The 19,007-nt window shown below is 56.9% G+C and overlaps 2 protein-coding genes across 5 annotated transcripts in view; one reads left to right on the forward strand and one right to left on the reverse strand.

Annotated features, from left to right (window-relative positions):
* Positions 1-3,864, reverse strand: part of THPO (thrombopoietin) — a 5,734-nt gene extending 1,870 nt beyond the window's left edge. The window contains 6 exon segments of the mRNA XM_037741946.1: positions 1,099-1,185; positions 1,470-1,597; positions 1,826-1,983; positions 3,569-3,637; positions 3,639-3,664; positions 3,666-3,864. Of these exon segments, the coding sequence (XP_037597874.1) occupies positions 1,099-1,185; positions 1,470-1,597; positions 1,826-1,983; positions 3,569-3,637; positions 3,639-3,664; positions 3,666-3,842 (645 nt within the window). The 5' untranslated portion in view covers positions 3,843-3,864.
* A 1,649-nt stretch (positions 3,865-5,513) lies between these two features.
* On the forward strand, positions 5,514-15,683 carry CHRD (chordin). 4 transcript variants are annotated; one of them, XM_017538374.2, is made up of 24 exons: positions 5,652-5,896; positions 6,097-6,200; positions 6,645-6,774; positions 6,924-7,052; positions 7,144-7,243; positions 7,358-7,445; positions 7,805-7,946; positions 8,045-8,185; positions 8,267-8,349; positions 8,426-8,573; positions 8,734-8,840; positions 8,941-9,060; positions 9,641-9,797; positions 10,114-10,334; positions 11,094-11,207; positions 11,529-11,804; positions 11,894-11,987; positions 12,100-12,156; positions 12,423-12,526; positions 12,980-13,082; positions 14,034-14,188; positions 14,340-14,442; positions 14,793-14,878; positions 15,620-15,683. In XM_017538374.2, exons 1-23 carry the CDS (start codon positions 5,749-5,751, stop codon positions 14,846-14,848), a joined length of 2,880 nt encoding a protein of 959 aa, XP_017393863.1. In that variant the 5' UTR covers positions 5,652-5,748; the 3' UTR covers positions 14,849-14,878; positions 15,620-15,683. The 4 variants fall into 4 exon arrangements, 3 of the variants coding, with proteins under 3 accessions (XP_017393862.1, XP_017393864.1, XP_017393863.1); XM_017538373.2 differs by lacking the exon at positions 15,620-15,683 and having other exon boundaries at positions 5,514-5,896; positions 14,793-15,251; XM_017538375.2 differs by lacking the exon at positions 15,620-15,683 and having other exon boundaries at positions 5,514-5,896; positions 14,796-15,245.
* The last annotated feature ends 3,324 nt before the right edge of the window (positions 15,684-19,007 follow it).

A 19,007-nucleotide genomic window follows, 5' to 3' on the forward strand; every position in this document is an offset into this window, starting at 1 on the left:
ACAAAAAATTAGCTGGGCGTAGAGGCGCATACCTGTAATCCCAGCTACTAAGGAGGCTGAGGCAGGAGAATCACTTGAACCTGGGAGGCAGAGGTTGCAATGAGCTTAGATTGTACCACTGCACTCTGGCCTGGGGGGCAGAGCAACACCCGGTCTCAAGAAAAAAAAAAAAAAAAAAAAAAAAGAGAAAAACAGAAAAGAAAGGATTACAAGGGAGGTGTAGGACCTGCCCTTCTCCCCTGACCCAGTCCTGCGAAGAAAGGATGTAGGGCTCTTGAGGATAGATTTTAGTTTTTAAACTATTCCTCAGAAAACATGTTTCTAGTCTTACTGTTCAGGCTGCTTCTTTCTGGACACATGTTAGTTTAATATGTTTCCTCTTAATAAATTAGCATGTATCTTCAGGGGGAGGTCCAGGGTTCAGGCCAGTATATTTAAGTGTAATCCGCTCAGAGTTCCCTAGAAGCATTTCCACAATGGGGATGCTAACCATCGAACAGACAAAAATTAGTAGCTTTAGGAATAGCTGCTTCAGTAATGTTACATGCTAAGTTTGGGGTCAATGCTCCGAGATCCTTTTCACAGGAAGTGCTAGGGCCAGAAGTTTAAATGATGGAAGCAGGGCACTGTGGTCTGAAAGCTGGAATAGGACTTGGCTCATTAATGTACACATGTAGAATTTTACATCTCTGTTACCTCACCTTGTTTTTGACCTAGTCTTTCAGTGGCTGGAGCCTTGATTCAGTCTTTTGTTATTGTAGTGGTACTCCCCAGCTTTGTGTCATCTGTGGATGACAGAGGAGTCTTGCTTCTTCATGACAAGTGAAGATTGAACGGGAATAGGTCAAAGTCATGGCTGTGAGAGATTTCTCTCCAGCTTTTCAAGGTGTTCAGCTTTAAATCCATTAACATATTAAACCTGCAAGCCCTCATCTTATCCACAGAATATCATCATAGGTGAGTGTAGATTGGGTTGGGGTGGCCAAGCTGAAGGTGAGCTGTTTTTAAAAAGCTCAGGAGTTTTGGAGAATCCATGGGAAGCAGCAGGAGACTGAAGTCAGGACTCAGGGAAGCCAAGGTTAGGGCCGGCTTTCTTACTGTCTGGGTTTTCCACTCTCCCAAGCTAAAGTCCACAGTAGGCAGCAGGACAGGTGTGGGCAAAGGGCTAACGTCTGGGCACTGGCTCTGTTGAAAAAGATGGGCGGGGGAAGAAGGAAGCTGAAATAGAGAGGGATATGGGAGTCTCATGAGCAGGACAGTCCTCCACGACTACTATGTCTAGACGACAGCTTTTAAATGAGGGCTCTGTTGCAAAGTATAATCCTTGTCAGGGAGTGTGATCAGTAGGTGGTGACAATATGGGAAGAACAGTCATTGGGTCAAGGAATTAGGAGGTGATGGTGTCTTCTGGGGAGTGAGGGCGTCTTACCACTTATGTGAATAAAGGGGATTATGTTGGGAGTTCTCACCAGTCTTCTGTGAAGGACATGGGAGTCACGAAGCAGTTTACTGAGGACTCGGGGGTCACAGGCGGGAGGAGCCGGGCTGGACAGAGTTAGCCTTGCAGTTAGGAGAAGCATGGTCACAAGGAGCAGTTCTAGATGAGGAGAGGTGAGGTTGGAAGATAAGGAGGAAATCACTTTCAGCTGGTATTTCAGGAGCTCCCATTCAGCATCCAGACCTGAAATCCAGGGAATCCACTTCTCAGACCCCTTATTTTTGGGAGACTGAGTCCCCCTGCTCCCTGCCCCTGCAGCGTGTCTCCTTTCTCTCTCCCTTCCTCCCATGTTTCCTTTTGGCCCTAGCCCCTCAAGTGTGGTCTTACCAGTCAGCTCCATTCTGGCCAGGGTGTATGGCTGGCATGGCTCCCTGTTTGGGGCCTCTCCCCCAAATCCTTCCTGGGGCCATGGAGGCGGCTTGGACTCTTACACTTCTGGGCAGAGTAGGGTGGGGCAAAGGTGGGCCGAGGAAGAGGACTCTATCCTGCAAGCAGCAAGAAGAGTGACCATTTAACTGAGTTTCAGGAAGAGACTGCCTGCAAGGGGGAACAGAAGCTTGGGAGGCTTGAGATGCTGGCCAGCCTGGAACTGCCGAAACTCTGACTTCTCTCACATTTCCTTGTGATGAAAGCATATGGTGGGCCAGGCGTGGTGGTGCATGCCTGTAATCCCAGCACTGTGGGAGGCCGAGGCAGGTAGATCACCTGAGGTCAGGAGTTCCAGACCAGCCTGACTAACATGGTGCAACCCTGTCTCTACTAAATAGAAAAAAATTAGCCGGGCGTGGTGGTGCATGCCTGTAATCCGAGCTACTTGGGAGGCTGAGACAGGAGAATTGCTTGTACCTGGGAGGTGGAAGTTGCAGTGAGCCGAGATGGTGCCATTGCACTCCAGCCTGGGCAACAAGAATGAAACTCCGGGCTCCTCAGTGAATCTGACGTGGATTTGGTCCCACCTACCCCTGCTGAGAACAGCAGGACATGGTATGTATACACACATCTTAATTGGCCTTAAATGCTGAGCAACCTTGGTTGTTAGGTCAGAGAAAATCTGGGATGGGGATAGAGAATGAAAGCATTGTGGCTTCAGCAGGGAGAAGGGAGTGAAAAATGGGGTATGGGGCCTGGGCGAGGAACTGGCAAACACGTACAATGTGTTGACGGGTAACTTCTGCGGTGGGGCACGGGGTTGGGCAGGGAACTGCACAAAGCTGTAAGTGGGACCACTGGAGTCAGGATTAAAAGGTGGTATGGGAGAAATTAACCTCTCCTTTCTTCCCTTTCTACCCCTCCACATAAAAGCCTCTGGAGCTTTTCTAAGTCCTGAAAAACTCCGTTATCTGAGGCCAAGAGATGGGCTAACAACAGTCCTGGGACTACCTTCCTGAGGCCACCTGCCCAGGAACGGGCACCTGCTGGGTGATCCCACCCTAGGGGCTGACCTTGCCTTAGGTGCCCCCCAACATATCTGTCTCCTAGCTTGCACCCACCTCCCTGCCCCCTCAGCAGACCCCTTCCGGTTCCTTCACAGGACCCCCCACATGGCTTCCTCCTCCTTTCACAAGTTGTGCAAAGAGGCTTGCACCTGATTCAATATTGGGATTTCCTGTAGGTCTGTCAACATGCGTGGGCCCCCCTCCCATTACCCTCTCCTTGCGCCCTGGCTTGCCCGGCCCAGCTTCCCCACCCGGGGATTCAGAACCTTAAGCTAACAAGGAATGACCAGCTGGGAATGGGGACTGGGGCTGTGTCCACCTTAGTGCTGTGTTCGCTAAGCCCTAAGTGTACCTCCCTCTCTTATTTTCTCCCTGGGCTCTTGTCGCCTTTCCTTAGGGCCAGCCAGGGCTGTGCTGTATTCCACCAAGTAAGTGATCAGTCCCTCAGAAACCAGCACCCCACCCCCTACCCCTGCTCTGCCCTGCTCCTCCCATTCTGGGAAGGCTACACTCTTCTTGACAAAGGTCAGTGCCTGTAGGTTCCAGTTTGCCTGCCCCTCCCCCAGCTGGGAGCCCATTTCTCTTTGCTGTCCTCTCTACCCTCACATAACCCCACATGCTGCTTGCCACTCACCAGGTGGAGCGGGGCTCAAGGACCCAGGTGCACAGTAGGCCGCACTCTGGGGAGCAGATGGGTAGGAAGATGTGGCGGTGGGGTACAGCCCCTCCAACAGCAGCAGGTCACAGGCCTGCCTGGGCCACCTCTGCCCAATCAGAGGAGGGAGCCACCAGACACTGGCGAAGGCCCCCGGAAGTGACGCCTTCTCTTCCCTGGAGCCCCTGCCTGGACCAGGGTCCACTCCTCCACCCACATACACCACAGAGAAGATCTGGATAGGGGGATCCATCTTTTCCTGGAGATGGAGATGGGCAACCTGGGACCTGGAAAGGGACAGGAGCAGAGGTTTTTTTTTTTTTTTTTTCCCCAGGAGGAATCTGGCAGGACATTTGCGTCACTGGGGAAGAGGCACAGAGGTCTTGTTTTAGATTGGGGCACTTTTCAATTCCTGGCTATCCAAATTTCGTTTCCCTGGACATTATACCTGCTGCTGAAATGCAATAGGACACTTGCTTTTCTGCTTTTCTTTCTGTAACCCCCTAGGGAGTCCTGTCTTGTCATTCCCACTTTCCAAGAGGGAATACGGATATTGCCTATAAGACAGAAATCTCCTGTTACGGGGTGGTGTTATGGGGAAAGGGTTTGGATGGGTCAGGAGGACTGTCAGATGTGGGGCAAGTGTGCGTGTGCACGCGTGCACTGGTTCAGCCTTGGCTTAGGTGCTGGGGTCCAGTGGCTTGGACGGCTACACACACAGACCGCTGTGCCCAGGCCCTCCTTTGCCTGTTCTGTCTCCCTTCCATCTCCTACCGTTCCACACATGACAAGAGGAATAACCAGGCCCATGTGGCCCTGTCTTAGGAAAGACAGCTGCTGGACCTCCCCCCAGCAAACACCTCCCTGCTGGCCCCCCTTTTCCTTTGGCCCTAGCTCCAGCTCCTTTGCGCAGTCCTAGTCTCCCCACAGTCTCTGTCCTCAGGGGCTTCCTGGCCTGACCTTGTTCCCATCATCCCCCGCCCCCCAGAACTTCCTCAGGCTCTCTCCCTCGCCAAGGATGGGCATGCCTGCTGAGAAGTGTGGCCTAGATCCTGGAATTTTCCCGCTCAGCCAGACGAGATGTCTCCCAAGATTAGGAAGGAGGGTGCTGGGACGCCTGGGAAGTCGGTGGGTGTGTGCGGGCGGGAGGGACAAGGAGGCAGGCGCCACCACGGAACCAAGATAAAGGAGGTTGGGAGTGGGCTGGAGAGGCAGACGGTCCCTTGGGTGAAGGAAGGGGGTGAGAAAGCAAGAGGGGACATTGGAATGGGTCTGAGGATAGGTTACAATGAGAGGGAGACACCGTCACTCCGCAGAAAGGGGGTAACAGCAGAATGGGGAGCGGCCTCAGAGAGGAGGTAAGGAGGCAGGCTAGGCAGTGAGAGAGGCTGGCGGGGGTCTGAGGGGTGCTGTGGGCCCAGGTAGGGGGGAGATCGGTTGATGGGGCTTTCCTGTACATTGTCATCTGTAAGGACAAGTCTTCATCCTTCGGGCGGGCAGAACGGAACCGGGTCCTCGCTCACTGAGCGGTCCAGGCCTCAGGCCTAGCCTCTGCCCCTCCCTGGCCAGAGTCTCCCGTCCTGGGCTGGCCACCGACCTCCTGGTCCAGCCGCCCTGTGGCCGCCGGCGGGGGGGACCTCCGGGCCCGCCTCTCCTCCCCCTCTTCGCGCCCCCTGGTCCCTCCCCTCCCCCTCCCCCGCCCCTCCCTCCTCCCATGCCCGGTCCCAGCCCCTCCCTCCCCTCCCCCACCCGCGATCCGGGCCGCCGCCGCTGGGCCGGACCCCCCGGGCTCAGCCCGGCCCCTCGCCGAGCCGCCGCCGCCGCCCCGTTTGCTGAGGAGGAGGCCCCCGGCCGGGGCGTCGGGCGCGAGGCATAAAACCGGCCGGAGCCGGCGCCCGGGGCAGTAGAGCCGCGTACGGCCCGGGTCAGCGCCCGCCCGCCGCCCGCGTCCTCCCGGCCGCTCCTCCCGCCCCGCCCGGCCCGGCGCCGACTCTGCGGCCGCCCGACGAGCCCCTCGCGGCACTGCCCCGGCCCCGGCCCCGGCCCCCTCCCGCCGCACCGCCCCCGGCCCGGCCCTCCGCCCTCCGCCCTCCGCCTCCCTCCCTCCGCCCGCTCGGCGCCCTCCTCCCTCCCGCCTCCCCAGCTGTCCCGTTCGCGTCATGCCGAGCCTCCCGGGCCCGCCGGCCCCGCTGCTGCTCCTCGGGCTGCTGCTGCTGGGCTCCCGGCCCGCCCGCTGCGCCGGCCCCGATCCCCCGGCGCTGCCCATTCGTTCCGAGAAGGAGCCGCTGCCCGTCCGGGGAGCGACAGGTAGGTGGGCGCCCGGGGGAGGCGCGGGCGGGAAGTCGGGCTCCGGGCGCAGGTGGCTCGGCGCGGCGGGCGGCCCGGAGGGTGGGCGGGGGCCGAGGGGCGCGGCGGCCGGGACCCGGGACCCGGGACCCGTGGGCAGCCCCCGGGGCGGCACACGGCGCGAGCCGGGCAGCGGCCGCCAGCCAAGCCCGTCCCCGCAGGCTGCTCCTTCGGCGGGAAGGTCTATGCCTTGGACGAGACGTGGCACCCGGACCTAGGGGAGCCCTTCGGGGTGATGCGCTGCGTGCTGTGCGCCTGTGAGGCGGTGAGTGCACCCCGCCGCCGGCCTGGCCCTGGCGGGCGGGTGGGCAGCCCCGGGGTGCGCGGGCGTGGGAGTGGATTCGGAGCTGCTCAGGAGGAGGCCAGTCCGCAGAGGTTGGGGGGCGGTTTCTGGTGGGGGAACGGGAATCGGCCCCTTCAAGACCTAGGTGCTGACTGTGACTGATCGTCCACCCTGCGGGAGGCTCTGTGCCAAATTCGTTTCGTTCCCTGCTCGCCTAACTCCGCTGGTACCCTTCCTAGATAGACAGTATTATTATTCCCATTTTCCAGACAGGGACCGTGAGGCCCAGAGAGGTGAAGCAGCTTGGGTAGGGTCACGAAGCTTGCAAGTGGCAGAGCTGGCGGACTCTGCGGGACATCCTTGCCCGGGGGTCTCACCAGCTGGCATCTTGCACTCACTTGGTTTTCCCGCCTTTTCCGGGAGCAGCCTCAGTGGGGTCGCCGTACCAGGGGCCCTGGCAGGGTCAGCTGCAAGAACATCAAACCAGAATGCCCGACCCTGGCCTGTGGGCAGCCGCGCCAGCTGCCGGGACACTGCTGCCAGACCTGCCCCCAGGGTAAAGCTTGCTCCGCCCTGCAGGGAGGGCTGCGGTAGGTCCCGGGCCACTTGGACGGGGCGGCAGACTGGCCCTTACCACGTGCCCGCTGAAGTCCGTGTTTCCCTCCCGCCCCCCCACCCCAAACCCCTCCTCCCACCTCTCCGCAGAGCGCAGCAGTTCGGAGCGGCAGCCCAGCGGCCTGTCCTTCGAGTATCCACGGGACCCGGAGCATCGCAGTTATAGCGACCATGGAGAGCCAGGCACTGAGGAGCGGGCCCGTGGTGACGGCCACACGGGTAGGGGGCTGGCGGACATTGGGCTTGTGGTTGAGGATGGGCCACCAAAGCAGCGTTTGACAGTGCTCAGGCCATCTTCCTCCCATCCCAGACTTCGTGGCGCTGCTGACAGGGCCAAGGTCGCAGGCGGTAGCACGAGCCCGAATCTCGCTGCTGCGCTCTAGCCTCCGCTTCTCCATCTCCTACAGGCGGTGAGAAAGGGCAAGGAGCAAGGAGGGGTCAGCTGCCGGGCCGGAGGGAAACTGGGAGAGCTGGAAGGAGCTGCTTTTGACTCTGACTGGCCTCACCCGACCTCTCATTCCCAGGCTGGACCGCCCCACCAGGGTCCGCTTCTCAGACTCCAATGGCAGTGTCCTGTTTGAGCACCCTGCAGCCCCCACCCAAGATGGCCTGGTGAGATGATGCCATTTGTGAGCACTGGTCCAGTCTGGGCACTGTGCTAATAGCATGCTCCGCATTGCCTCCTGTGGTCCTCACCACAGCCCCGTGAGAGGAAGGCACTGACCGGATGATGCCATTTTACAGACGGGGGTACTGAGGCTTAGTAGGAGGGTGGGATTTGTTGAAGTACACAGCTAGTAAGTGGTGCAGCCAGGGCTGGAACCCAAGCATCTGGCTCCAGGGTTCTTTCCTAAGCTTCCTAGGGCACCCTGGAGGCTCCTTCCCATCTTCCTTTTTCACCAGGCCTGGGCCTGCTAACTGGCCTAGCCTGTGCAGTGTCTGAGCGGAGGGCCCTCTTGTCTCTGCTCCAGGTCTGTGGGGTGTGGCGGGCAGTGCCTCGGTTGTCTCTGCGGCTCCTTAGGGCGGAACAGCTGCACGTGGCACTTGTGACACTCACACACCCTTCAGGGGAGGTCTGGGGGCCTCTCCTCCGGCACCGAGCTCTGGCTGCAGGTAGGGAGCACAGAGCCCCGGGTGTGGAGCTGAGTCTTCTGTCCCCAGGAAAGGGGAGGGAGGTTTCTGACAGGCTCTTGTCATCCTCCTTTCCCCAGAGACCTTCAGTGCCATCCTCACTCTAGAAGGCCCCCCACAGCAGGGCGTAGGGGGCATCACTCTGCTCACTCTCAGTGATACAGAGGACTCCTTGCACTTTTTGCTGCTCTTCCGAGGGCTGCTGGAACCCAGAAGTGGGGGTAAGTGGGATGGGGGCAAAACATGTGAGAAGGTTAGGGAGAGCACCTGTCTCAGAAAGGCCCACATGTGCGGCCTTGCAGGACGAACCCAGTTTCCCTTGAGGCTCCAGATTCTACACCAGGGGCAGCTACTTCGAGAGCTTCAGGCCAATGTCTCAGCCCAGGTGAGTGGGGACCTGGCTCTGGCCACCACTTGCTTTGGCCTCTTGCTATTGCTCATCAACTCTGCTCTGTTCCCAGGACCCAGGCTTTGCTGAGGTACTGCCCACCCTGACAGTCCAGGAGTTGGACTGGCTGGCGCTGGGGGAGCTGCAGATGGCCCTGGAGAGGGCAGGCAGGCCAGGGCTGCGCATCAGCGGGCACATTGCTGCCAGGAAGAGCTGCGACGGTGAGGCAGGGTGGGGCCTGGTGCCCTGGGCATGTGCAACTGAGAGGCATAGAAATGTGCCAGAGAGGGGTCAAAGTGGGCATGGGAGTGATCCTGAGGACTGGGGGTGTAAGCAGCCATGGGGTAAGCCTAGCCTCAACTGTCTCTTGCCCCTCCGTAGCCCTGCAAAGTGTCCTTTGTGGGGCTGATGCCCTGATCCCAGTCCAGACGGGTGCTGCCGGCTCAGCCAGCCTCACGCTGCTAGGAAATGGCTCCCTGATCTACCAGGTAAGTGTCAGGGGCTGCAGAAGATGGGGGGAGGGGCAGCAGGACAGGCCCCAGGCCCTTACTACCTCTCTGCTTTGCCCTCCTCCACCTTGCCTATCAGGTACAAGTGGTAGGGACAAGCAGTGAGGTAGTGGCCATCACACTGGAGACCAAGCCTCAGCGGAGGAATCAGCGCACCGTGCTGTGCCACATGGCTGGACTCCAGACAGGAGGACACATGGTGAGGGCTCCAGGCGGAACTGGACCCAGGGCCCAGTGCATGAGCTCTGGGAAGCCAGATGGGACGAGCAGGGGTGCTCAGTATCATCCACTCATTCATGGTTCTCCCACTCACTCATTTATTCATTTCACATTTTTAGTGAGCCCTAGACTAGGGACTAAAATACAAAGGAAATCAGACATGGCCCCTGTGCTCAGCAAGCTCATGGCCAAGTGGGAGGTGTCAGACCTGGAGAACCGTGCCGTAGACCACGCAGTAGTAAATGCAACAGCAGTGCTTGCTCACAGGGCCTTTCCATGTGCTGGGTGCTGCACTGCTGGCCTTACATATTTTGGCTTTCACAGTACCCGTTTTATAGATGAGGAAGTGACGGCTTGGAGAAGTTAAGTAACTCTCCAAGGTTGTCACATAGCTAGGAAGTGGCAGGGGAAGGCCTTGAAACTGGACCTGCCAGGTGCTTCTCCTGTGTTTCTGGTGTGCAGAAGCGTGTATGGGTGGGGCGGGGCACAAAACAGGCCAAGGCCTGAGAACCTTGGGCTCATGTGAGACTGAGGAGGGCCTGTCCTTCCCTGCCCCCCAGGCCGTGGGTATCTGCCCTGGACTGGGTGCCCGAGGGGCTCATTTGCTGCTGCAGAACGAGCTCTTCCTGAACGTGGGCACCAAGGACTTCCCGGACGGAGAGCTTCGGGGGCACGTGGCTGCCCTGCCCTACAGTGGGCATAGCGCCCGCCAGGATAGTGAGTGCCCTTAGAGGTCTGTCTGCCCTTTGGTTTCCTAGGATATTCGAGGGATGGTGGCCAGAGCCTGGTGTGTCTTTCTTTGTGCCTAAGCCCTGGTTGCCATCTGAAGGTGGGGACGTAGAGGGCGGCACTGCTGGCAGGCTCTTCCTGTTGCCCAGGTGCAAGGGCCTAAAACTTGCTGCAGCCCAGGCTCTGGACCTATGGACAGTGTCTTCCAGCTCGTGGAATCTGTGCTGGGGAGCTGGGGAATGCTGGGTTTGAGGCCTTGCCCGAGGCCACCTTCTCACCTGTCATCTCTTCTGTCTGGACCCAGTGCTCCCCGTGCCCCTAGCAGGAGCCCTGGTGCTACCCCCTGTGAAGAGCCAGGCAGCAGGGCACGCCTGGCTCTCCCTGGATACCCACTGTCACCTGCACTATGAAGTGCTGCTGGCTGGACTTGGTGGCTCAGAACAAGGCACTGTCACTGCCCACCTCCTTGGGCCTCCTGGAACACCAGGGCCCCGGCGGCTGCTGAAGGGATTCTATGGCCCAGAGGTAAGGATGTGATGGTAGGCAGCAGCTTGGAACATTTCTGCATTTGAGTTTGAAGGGCTCTGTGGGCCTGTGATGGGGGGAAGCACAGAGCAGGCGGCCTGATATAGAAGAGCTGGCATGGGCCGGGCATGGTGGTTCACGGCTGTAATCCCAGCACTTTGGGAGGCCAAGGCGGGTGGATCACCTGAGGTCGGGAGTTCGAGACCAGCCTGACCAACATGGAGAAACCCCATCTCTACTAAAAATACAAAATGAGCTGGGTGAGGGACATGCGCCTATAATCCCAGCTACTTGGGAGGCTAAGGCAGGGGAATCACTTGAACCTGGGAGGCAGAGGTTGCAGTTAGCTGAGATTGCACCATTGCACTCCAGCCTGGGTGACAAGAGCAAAACTCCATCAAAAAAAAGAGCTGGCATGGGCCTAGGAGTCACATAGACCTGGGCATGACCCTGATTCGGCTTTTCATTATTCATTTTCATTTCTATGTCTCTCTTTGGTGGGATGTCTTGGATAATATGTAATATCCTTGACCTCAGAGTGGCAGGTGGGTTGGACTAAGCCCCTTCAAGTGGGTGAGTTCTCATGGACTTGAAGTCAGAGAGACCTGGCTTCTGACTCCACTCTATTGCCAATGCGCTTTGCTACCCTGCAGACTTTATTTACCCTCCCTGGATCTCAGTTTCTTCATCTGTGAATTGGGGACAGTGGGCTCAGCCCTAAAGCGCCCTGTTCCCATCCATTATCCTGTCTGTGTGCAGGCCCAGGGCGTGGTGAAGGACCTGGAGCCGGAGCTGCTGAGGCACCTGGCACAAGGCACGGCCTCCCTGCTGATCACCACCAAAGGCAGCCCCAGAGGGGAGCTCCAAGGGCAGGTAGGTGGGCAGTGGGGAGGGTGCAGAGTTGGGGGACACTGTGTGCCCTTGCACTAGTCACTTGCTGTCTCTGAGTCCTGGGGGTGGTAGTATCACACCCACCGGCTGGTGGGGAAGATGAAGACAGACAAGCGACTTGAGGAGGCTGGCAGTCCAGCACCCTATCCCTGGCAGCTGAGATGGCTGTGGAGCCAAGGGCATCCTCCTGGGCCACCGCAGTACTCAGGGGTCAAAGGCGTCTCCTGCTGGCTGGCCGCTGCCAGCGCCGGTGAAGACGTGAGGGGGAGCCCCGGCGCTGCCTCAGTTGGCCTCTCCTCCCAGGTGCACATCACCAACCGATGTGAGGTGGGCGGCCTGCGCTTGGAGGCGGCTGTGGAGGCGACCGGGGCCGAGGGGGTGCGGGCACCGGGGGCTCCAGATGCAGCCGCTGCTGCACTGCCCGCAGTGCCTGGCCCCCCAGCCCTAGCGCCTGCCAAACCTGGTGGTCCTGGGCGTCCCCGGGACCCCAACACATGCTTCTTCGAGGGGCAGCAGCGCCCCCACGGGGCTCGCTGGGCACCCAACTATGACCCGCTCTGCTCACTCTGCACCTGCCAGGTAGGAGGTCCCAGAAGGGCACACTGGGTCCTGGGATCTGGGGCAAGAGGCCTGGGCACCCCCATCAATGCCTCTGCTCCTCTCTCCAGAGACGAACGGTGATCTGTGACCCGGTGGTGTGCCCACCGCCCAGCTGCCCGCACCCCATGCAGGCTCCCGACCGCTGCTGCCCTGTGTGCCCTGGTGAGTTTCCTGCAGGGGAGTGGAGGAAGTAGTCTGCCCAGCGCAGACCAGTCCTCTGGGCAGGGAAGGAGGGTGGTTACCCACTGCTTTCACCATTTCTTTGGCTCCACAGAGAAACAAGATGTTGGAGACGTGCCGGGGCTGTCGAGGAGCCGGGACCTGGGAGAGGGTGAGCTGGAAGGGTGTGTGCAGGGGTGGGGGCCTCAGAGGAACCATTAGGTTGAACCAGGAGGGGGACAAGAAGGGGAGAGTATGTAGGGGGTGGCCTGAGGGGCACAGGCTCCAAGCGACGCCCAACAGGACTCATTACTGTGACTGGCCCCCAAGTGGGCCCATGGCTTCGGCTCATGTTGGGGTGGCCTGAGGCCCAAGCCTTGGTTGTGGGCCCAGCTGATGAGCTCATACTAACGGCTGCTGGGCCCTGTTCCCCACCAGGCTGCTATTTTGATGGTGACCGGAGCTGGAGGGCAGCGGGTACGCGGTGGCACCCCGTTGTGCCCCCCTTTGGCTTAATTAAGTGTGCTGTCTGCACCTGCAAGGTATGGCCACCCAATCTTCTCTGGTGCCATAACCCAGCGGGGTCTGCAGAGATGGGGAGGGGCTGCCAGGTGAGGAAGGCCCATCCTTGGTGAGGAGGGTTCAAGGATCACAACAGGATGAGAAAAGGCCCTGGCGCTTTGAGAGTTGGCTTCTCGTGGGAAAAGGGATGGGGCTGGCCTAGGTGTGGATTCTGGCTCTGCCAGCTAATTAGCTCCAGTGACCCTAGGCACCCTCTGTCCCTGAGCCTCACTTTCCTCTCCTGTAAGCAGATATGATGGCAGCTACCTTGCAGGGTTCCGATGAGGAGCAGAGTTTAGGCCTATAAAGCAAGCCTGGGCCTCTGAGTAAAAGGCCACAGAAAGACTACATTGAGGTGTGGAACAGGAGAGGGAGCAGGCAGGAGGCTTATGTGCCCCTCTTCCTGACACTCCTTGCTCAATGGATCCCTACAGGGGGGCACTGGAGAGGTGCACTGTGAGAAGGTGCAGTGTCCCCGGCTGGCCTGTGCCCAGCCTGTCCGTGTCAACCCCACCGACTGCTGCAAACAGTGTCCAGGTGAGAGAGGTGACTGGGCACTGAGCCTTACCTTTGGGTTGAAGCAGGCCTTGTTCTGGGTGAGGGGAGGGTGCTCACTAATTGAGCATTTACTGAGCATTGCTCTGTGCCTAGCCTGGAGCCAGCACTCTGAATGCAGTGGAAAGAATGTCATATACTAGTGGGAATGATGGGTTCTGGTTCCTGCTCCATTCATCCATCCATCCATCCATCCATCCATCCATCCATCCATCCACCCATTCACCCAACCACCCACACATTGATGCATCCATCTATCCATTCATTCATCTAGCCATCCACCCATCCATCTATCCACTCATCAGTGCATCCATCCATCCACCCATTGATGCATCCATCCATCCATCCATTGACCCATTGATGCATCCATCCATCCATCCATTCATTCATCTATCCATCTACCCATCAATGCATCCATCCATCCATCCATCCAACCCCCTATTGATGCATCCATCCATCTATTCATCTATCTATCCATCCACCCATTGATGCATCTATCCATCCATCCACCCACCCACCCACGGATGCATCCATCTATCCATCACCCATCCATCCATCCTTCCATTCATCCATCCATCCATTGATGCATCCATATATCCATCCATCCATCCAACCATCCATCTATCCACTCATGGATCCATCCATCCGTCCATCCATCCATCCATCCATCCATGCTTCCACTCATCCATCCATCCATTGATGCATCCATCTATTCACCCATCCACCCCTCCATCCATCCACCCATCAATGCACCCATCCATCAATGCACCCACCCATCAATGCATCCATCCATCCATCCATCTGTCCACCCACCCATCCAAATTTATCACCTACTAAGTGCCAGAGACTTCTAGGTGCTGGGGATTCCAAGAGAATACTCATAAAACCTGGTTGGCCTGCCTGGGCTGACCCTTTCTCTTTTCCTCTCAACAGTGGGGTCAGGGGCCCACCTTCAGCTGGGGGACCCCATGCAGGCTGATGGGCCCCGGGGCTGCCGTTTTGCTGGACAGTGGTTCCCAGAGAGCCAGAGCTGGCACCCATCAGTGCCCCCTTTTGGAGAGATGAGCTGTATCACCTGCAGATGTGGGGTAAGTGGGGAGCAGAGGCTTGTGTGAGGTGGGTACTGGAGGCCTGGTCTGGAGTAGGGAGACCTTCCCAGGGAGGTCCCTGAAGAGACTGAAGGCCACTGTGTCCCAGTGCCTCTGGGGGACCCTCAGTGTCTGCTCTGTCCTGTACCAGGCAGGGGTGCCTCACTGTGAGCGGGATGACTGTTCACTGCCAGTGTCCTGCGGCTCGGGGAAGGAGAGTCAATGCTGTTCCCGCTGCATGGCCCTCCGGCGGCGTAAGTGAGGGAGTCCAGGGTCGGCAGCTATGAGCCGAGGGCTGACTGCCCATGGGACTCCTGGTCAGGGAAGGGAGCACTCCCTGTGTGCAGGAACAGTGCAGCCTGCCTCACAAGTGCCATTCCAATCCACCCTCACAGCTACCTGGTGGAATTGTTATTTCTTACCTTTTCTTTACAAATGAGATTTCTGAAGCTCAGAGGAATTAAGCAATGAGATGAAGGTACCCCAGCTGTGTGCACTGCCTTTCTGGGACCAGGACAGGGAGGCTTTGCCCTGCCCTCCATGCCTCTCTGTGCCTTTCCACTCCCTCTCCCCTCCTCCAACGTTCCCTCCCTTCTGTCTCCAGCAGCCCCAGAGACCAGGACTGTTCCAGAGCTGGAGAAAGAAGCTGAAGGCTCTTAGGGAGCAGCTGGAAAGCCACATGACCAAGAGGACGGGGCCTGAGCTGGGGAAGGGTGGCGTCAAGGACCTTCTTGCATTCTCCCGTGGGAAGCCCAGTGCCTTTGCCTCTCTGTCCTGCCTCTTCTCCTAACCCCACTACCTCTGGGAACCACAGCTCCACAAGGGGGAGAGGCAGCTGGGCCAGATGGAGGCCGCGGCCACTCCAGCTCCTGCCCTGCCTCTGTCCTGGAAGCCCCACCCCTTTCCTTCTGTACATAATGTCACTGGCTTGTTGGGATTTTTAATTTATCCTCACTCAGCACCAAGGGCCCCTGACACTCCACTCCTGCTGCCCCTGAGCTGAGCAGAGTCATTATTGGAGAGTTTTGTATTTATTAAAATGTTTCTTTTTTCAGTCTTTGGGCATGAGGTTGGCTCTTTGAGTCCAGGAACCTGAGTGGGGCCCAGTGGAGAAGGGGCAGAGAGTAGGAGCTGAGAGAGAGGAACCCTGAGCCTTGGCAAGCTGAAAGAGACCTGGAGAGGTGGATGATAGCGCTGCAGTTGGCTGGCATGCCTGGGTTCCCTAGCGGGCTGGGGATGGTCCTGGAGATGGTCTAGAGCCTCAAGAATTTGGGGAAGTAGAAGCGGGATTTTGACTCAAGCTTAGTTTCCCACATGGCTGGCATGTTTGCAGACTTCGTGTTTGAAGTTGCTTCAAAGAGAGAAGCAAAAGCGTCACCAGCCCCTCCCTCCCTCCCTCCCTCCCTTCCTCCCCTCCCTCATGACCAAGAGGATGGGGCCTGAGCTGGGGAAGGGGTGGCACGGGGGACCTTCTTGCACTCTCCCATGGGAAGCCTAGTGCCTTTGCTCCTCTGTCCTCCCTCCCTCCCTCTCTCCTTCCCTCTTTCCCTCCTTCCCTCCTTCCCTCCTTCCTTCCTTCCTTCCTTCTCAGCAATGAGCTTTCACTATGTTGCGCAGGCTGGTCTTGAACTCCTGGCCTCAAGTGATCCTCCTGTCTTGACCTCCCAAAATGTTGGGATTATAGGCATAAGCCACTATGCCTAGCCCAGCCTCTATCTTCTTTGTCTAAAATGAGGTAAACACTTTCCTGGAAACACATGTTCTGGACCAGTTCTGGGGCAAACTTGGGTCAGGATAGATCGGCATCAGCTCTGGTCCAGCTGGCTGGGCTTACCTTGAGACCAAATTATGCAGAGAATAAGACAACACCCTCCTGCCCTGTTACCCTCTTCTCTCTCCCCTCCCTCATTCCTACCATCAATACCCAGGCATTTTAACAAGCTCTAGGAAATGAGGTATCAGAACAGAAATCTAACGAACATATGTAGCTGCAGATCCGTCTTTCATATAAACGATGTGGGGTAAAATGAATCTGGGATGTTATGATCTGGTGGGGCGGGGAAGGGAAATCATAGCTTCCTTACAGAGTGTTAGGCACGCTGTGTTGTTACAAAGTTACTGTCTTAGACCACTGAAGCACTGAGTTCCAGTTCTGCTGTTAACTAGCTGGGTTATTTAACTTCCACGAACAGAACACATAATAGCCCCCTCACAGGATTCAATCAGAACACGTGCAATGCACGGCTCGGTGCCTGGCACGTATTCACGGCAAAAGGCAGTGGGATTTGTGGGGCAGGTTTGGAATGAAGGCAGGAGAACCGCAGGGAGGAGCGTGGCCACGGGCTGCAGTTCTGTTTGGCAATTGATATCCTGCTGAATGCTTAGGGGAGAGGAGGGGCTGGCCTGAGGATGCAGGGATGATAAAGATGGGGATAAAGACTTGGGCCAGAGCCCTGGCTGTTAACAGGAGGATCATGAGGGCCACATAGGGATGACAAAGCGGCAGTATTCAGCACGGGATGAAGTGACGCACAGGGGGCGGGGCGATGGAGGTTTGGCCCAGAAACGTGCGCTGACAGCGTTGTCCTCCTCGGTGAGGGTTTGGTGGGAAGAAGGGTTGGAAAGAGAAATTGTGGTCCTTGGATTTAACCCGAGTTTGTCACTGATGCTCATGAGACCAGGGAAGGATAAAGGCAGGTGAGTCGCTTTAGGGTGGCTTGCTGGGCTCCACAGAGGCAGAGCCACAGGCACCAGGAGGGGTTGAGAGCAGGCCTCAGTGCACGTCAGCTGAGTGAGCCAACGTGAAGATGATGGGTCTAGCCAGAGCCCCGTCCTCTTTACACAAAAACCCGTGAAACACCTTTCCCATCCTGGCCTGCATTCCAACCGAAGCTGGCCAGTCTCCAGGCCCTGCCCGAGCCCCAGGGAAGGGGTACAGTGATCCAGAAGGACAGCCCTGAGCCGTGTGTAAGGGACTGTATTTCAGACTTCTTGGAAGCCTGATGTTCAGAGACCTCAAGGACATCATCATTGTTTCCAGCCATTCAATGCCCCATTCACTGCTCCCATCCATTCAATGGCCCATTTATTCCCCTTCAGGCAACCGCACAACAACTGTCAGAGAGCCCTTTCCTTTTCCAAAAAAACCAAACCAAACGCAAACCCCTAAATGACAGCAGCAGAATCCAAGCAGAGGCCCATTTTCCTGTGTGGATTATTTCAGTGTGTCAAAACAATTACCCGTAGTATTCAAAACTTGATCTCTCACCCAGGGGTCAGTCAGGCCTTCTACATTGCAGAGGGTTTGACTCAACCTCCGAGCTTCTCCAGACAGAAGGGAATATGTACCTGCTTGGCTGGATAAATGGGGTCGTCCTGATAGACGATTTTTGGAGAAAAACTCCTTCATGTGCAGTGATCCACTTTGCCAAGTTCTCCTTGCGCGACCACCTCTTAGGCAATCCCTAGTGACATGCTTTGCCCACTTGTAATATACCAAACCCAGATTGTGCTAAGGTAGGCAATAAACGGTGCCCAGTGGGAGCTATGGCATGGTGGTGCTGCCTACAGCCATCAGCTCACGTTGTCCATGTCACCAGAGCAGAGTCTATGCAATGACTTAAGAAGGATAGTTTTTGGGTCGGGTGCTGTGGCTCACACCTGTAATCCCGGCACTTTCGAAGACCGAGGTGGGCAGATCACGAGGTCAGGAGTTCGAGACCATCCTGGCCAACATGCTGAAACCCCGTCTCTACTAAAACACAAAAAATTATCCAAGCGTGGTGGTGTGTGCCTGTAGTCCCAGCTACTTGGGAGGCTGAGGCAGTAGAATCGCTTAAACCCGGGAAGCGGAGGTTGCAGTGAGCTGAGATCGCTCCGCTGTACTCCAGCCTGGTGACAGAGCAAGACTCAAAAACAAAAAAATGCAAAAACAAAAACAAAAAAACAAAGAAACCCAAAACCATAGTATTCAAATCTCAGCCACGGATGTGTGATGTTGCCACAGGGCAGAGGGACAGATGGGGTTCCAGGGACATCATGGGAGTGGGGAGAGCTCAGATGGGTGAATCACCTGAGGTCAGGAGTTGAGACCAGCCTGGCCAACATGATGAAATCTCATCTCTACTAAAGATAGAAAAACTTAGCTGAGTGTGGTGGTGTGTGCCTGTAGTCCCAGCTACTGGGGAGGCTGAGGCAGGAGAATCTCTAGAACCTGGGAGGTGGAGGTTGCGGTGAGCCGAGATTGCGCCACTGCACTCCAGCCTGGGCAACAGGAGCAAAACTCCATCTCAGAAAAGAAAAAATACAGAAATCAAAATAAAAAATAAAGTCAACTTCATCTTAAAACTAGCAGGTACATTCCTTGCCAGCCATGACCCATGGTCATAAGATGTTTACAGCTGAGGAAACAGCTTCACAATGTCTGCAAAGAGAAACTTGTATAGCAGCAGAATGTCCAGATGTCCCCGTATCACATAACAATATATGTTTTTATGATGTTATAGTCAGGCTTTGATGTACTTATGCACTAAAATGCCAGAGGTAGTTTTCTTTAAATCAGCAACATAATAAATGTCATGTGGTCAGCCCCCGACATGTAGACATAGCTTAGCTTTTACATAGATAAGACCCCTATATAAGAAAACCTTAGGCTGGGCGTGACGGGTCACACCTGGGAAGCCAAGGCAGGTGGATCACTTTAGGTCAGGAGTTTGAGACCAGCCTGGCAAACATGGTGAAACCCCGTCTTTACTAAATATACAAAAATTAGCTGGCATGGAAGCACATGCCTGTGATTCCAGCTACTCGGGAAGCTGAG

Source organism: Cebus imitator, unplaced genomic scaffold (genome assembly GCF_001604975.1).
Source record: "Cebus imitator isolate Cc_AM_T3 unplaced genomic scaffold, Cebus_imitator-1.0 Scaffold111, whole genome shotgun sequence".
NCBI lineage: Eukaryota > Metazoa > Chordata > Mammalia > Primates > Cebidae > Cebus > Cebus imitator.

Excerpts from the sequence above, each read along its gene's own strand:
- CHRD (XM_017538373.2), top strand. The coding sequence starts at position 5,749 with ATGCCGAGCCTCCCGGGCCCGCCGGCCCCGCTGCTGCTCCTCGGGCTG. Across the intron at positions 8,186-8,266 it reads GCTGGAACCCAGAAGTGGGG|GACGAACCCAGTTTCCCTTG; the intron begins GTAAGTGGGATG and ends GCGGCCTTGCAG. Across the intron at positions 12,157-12,422 it reads GAGCCGGGACCTGGGAGAGG|GCTGCTATTTTGATGGTGAC; the intron begins GTGAGCTGGAAG and ends GTTCCCCACCAG.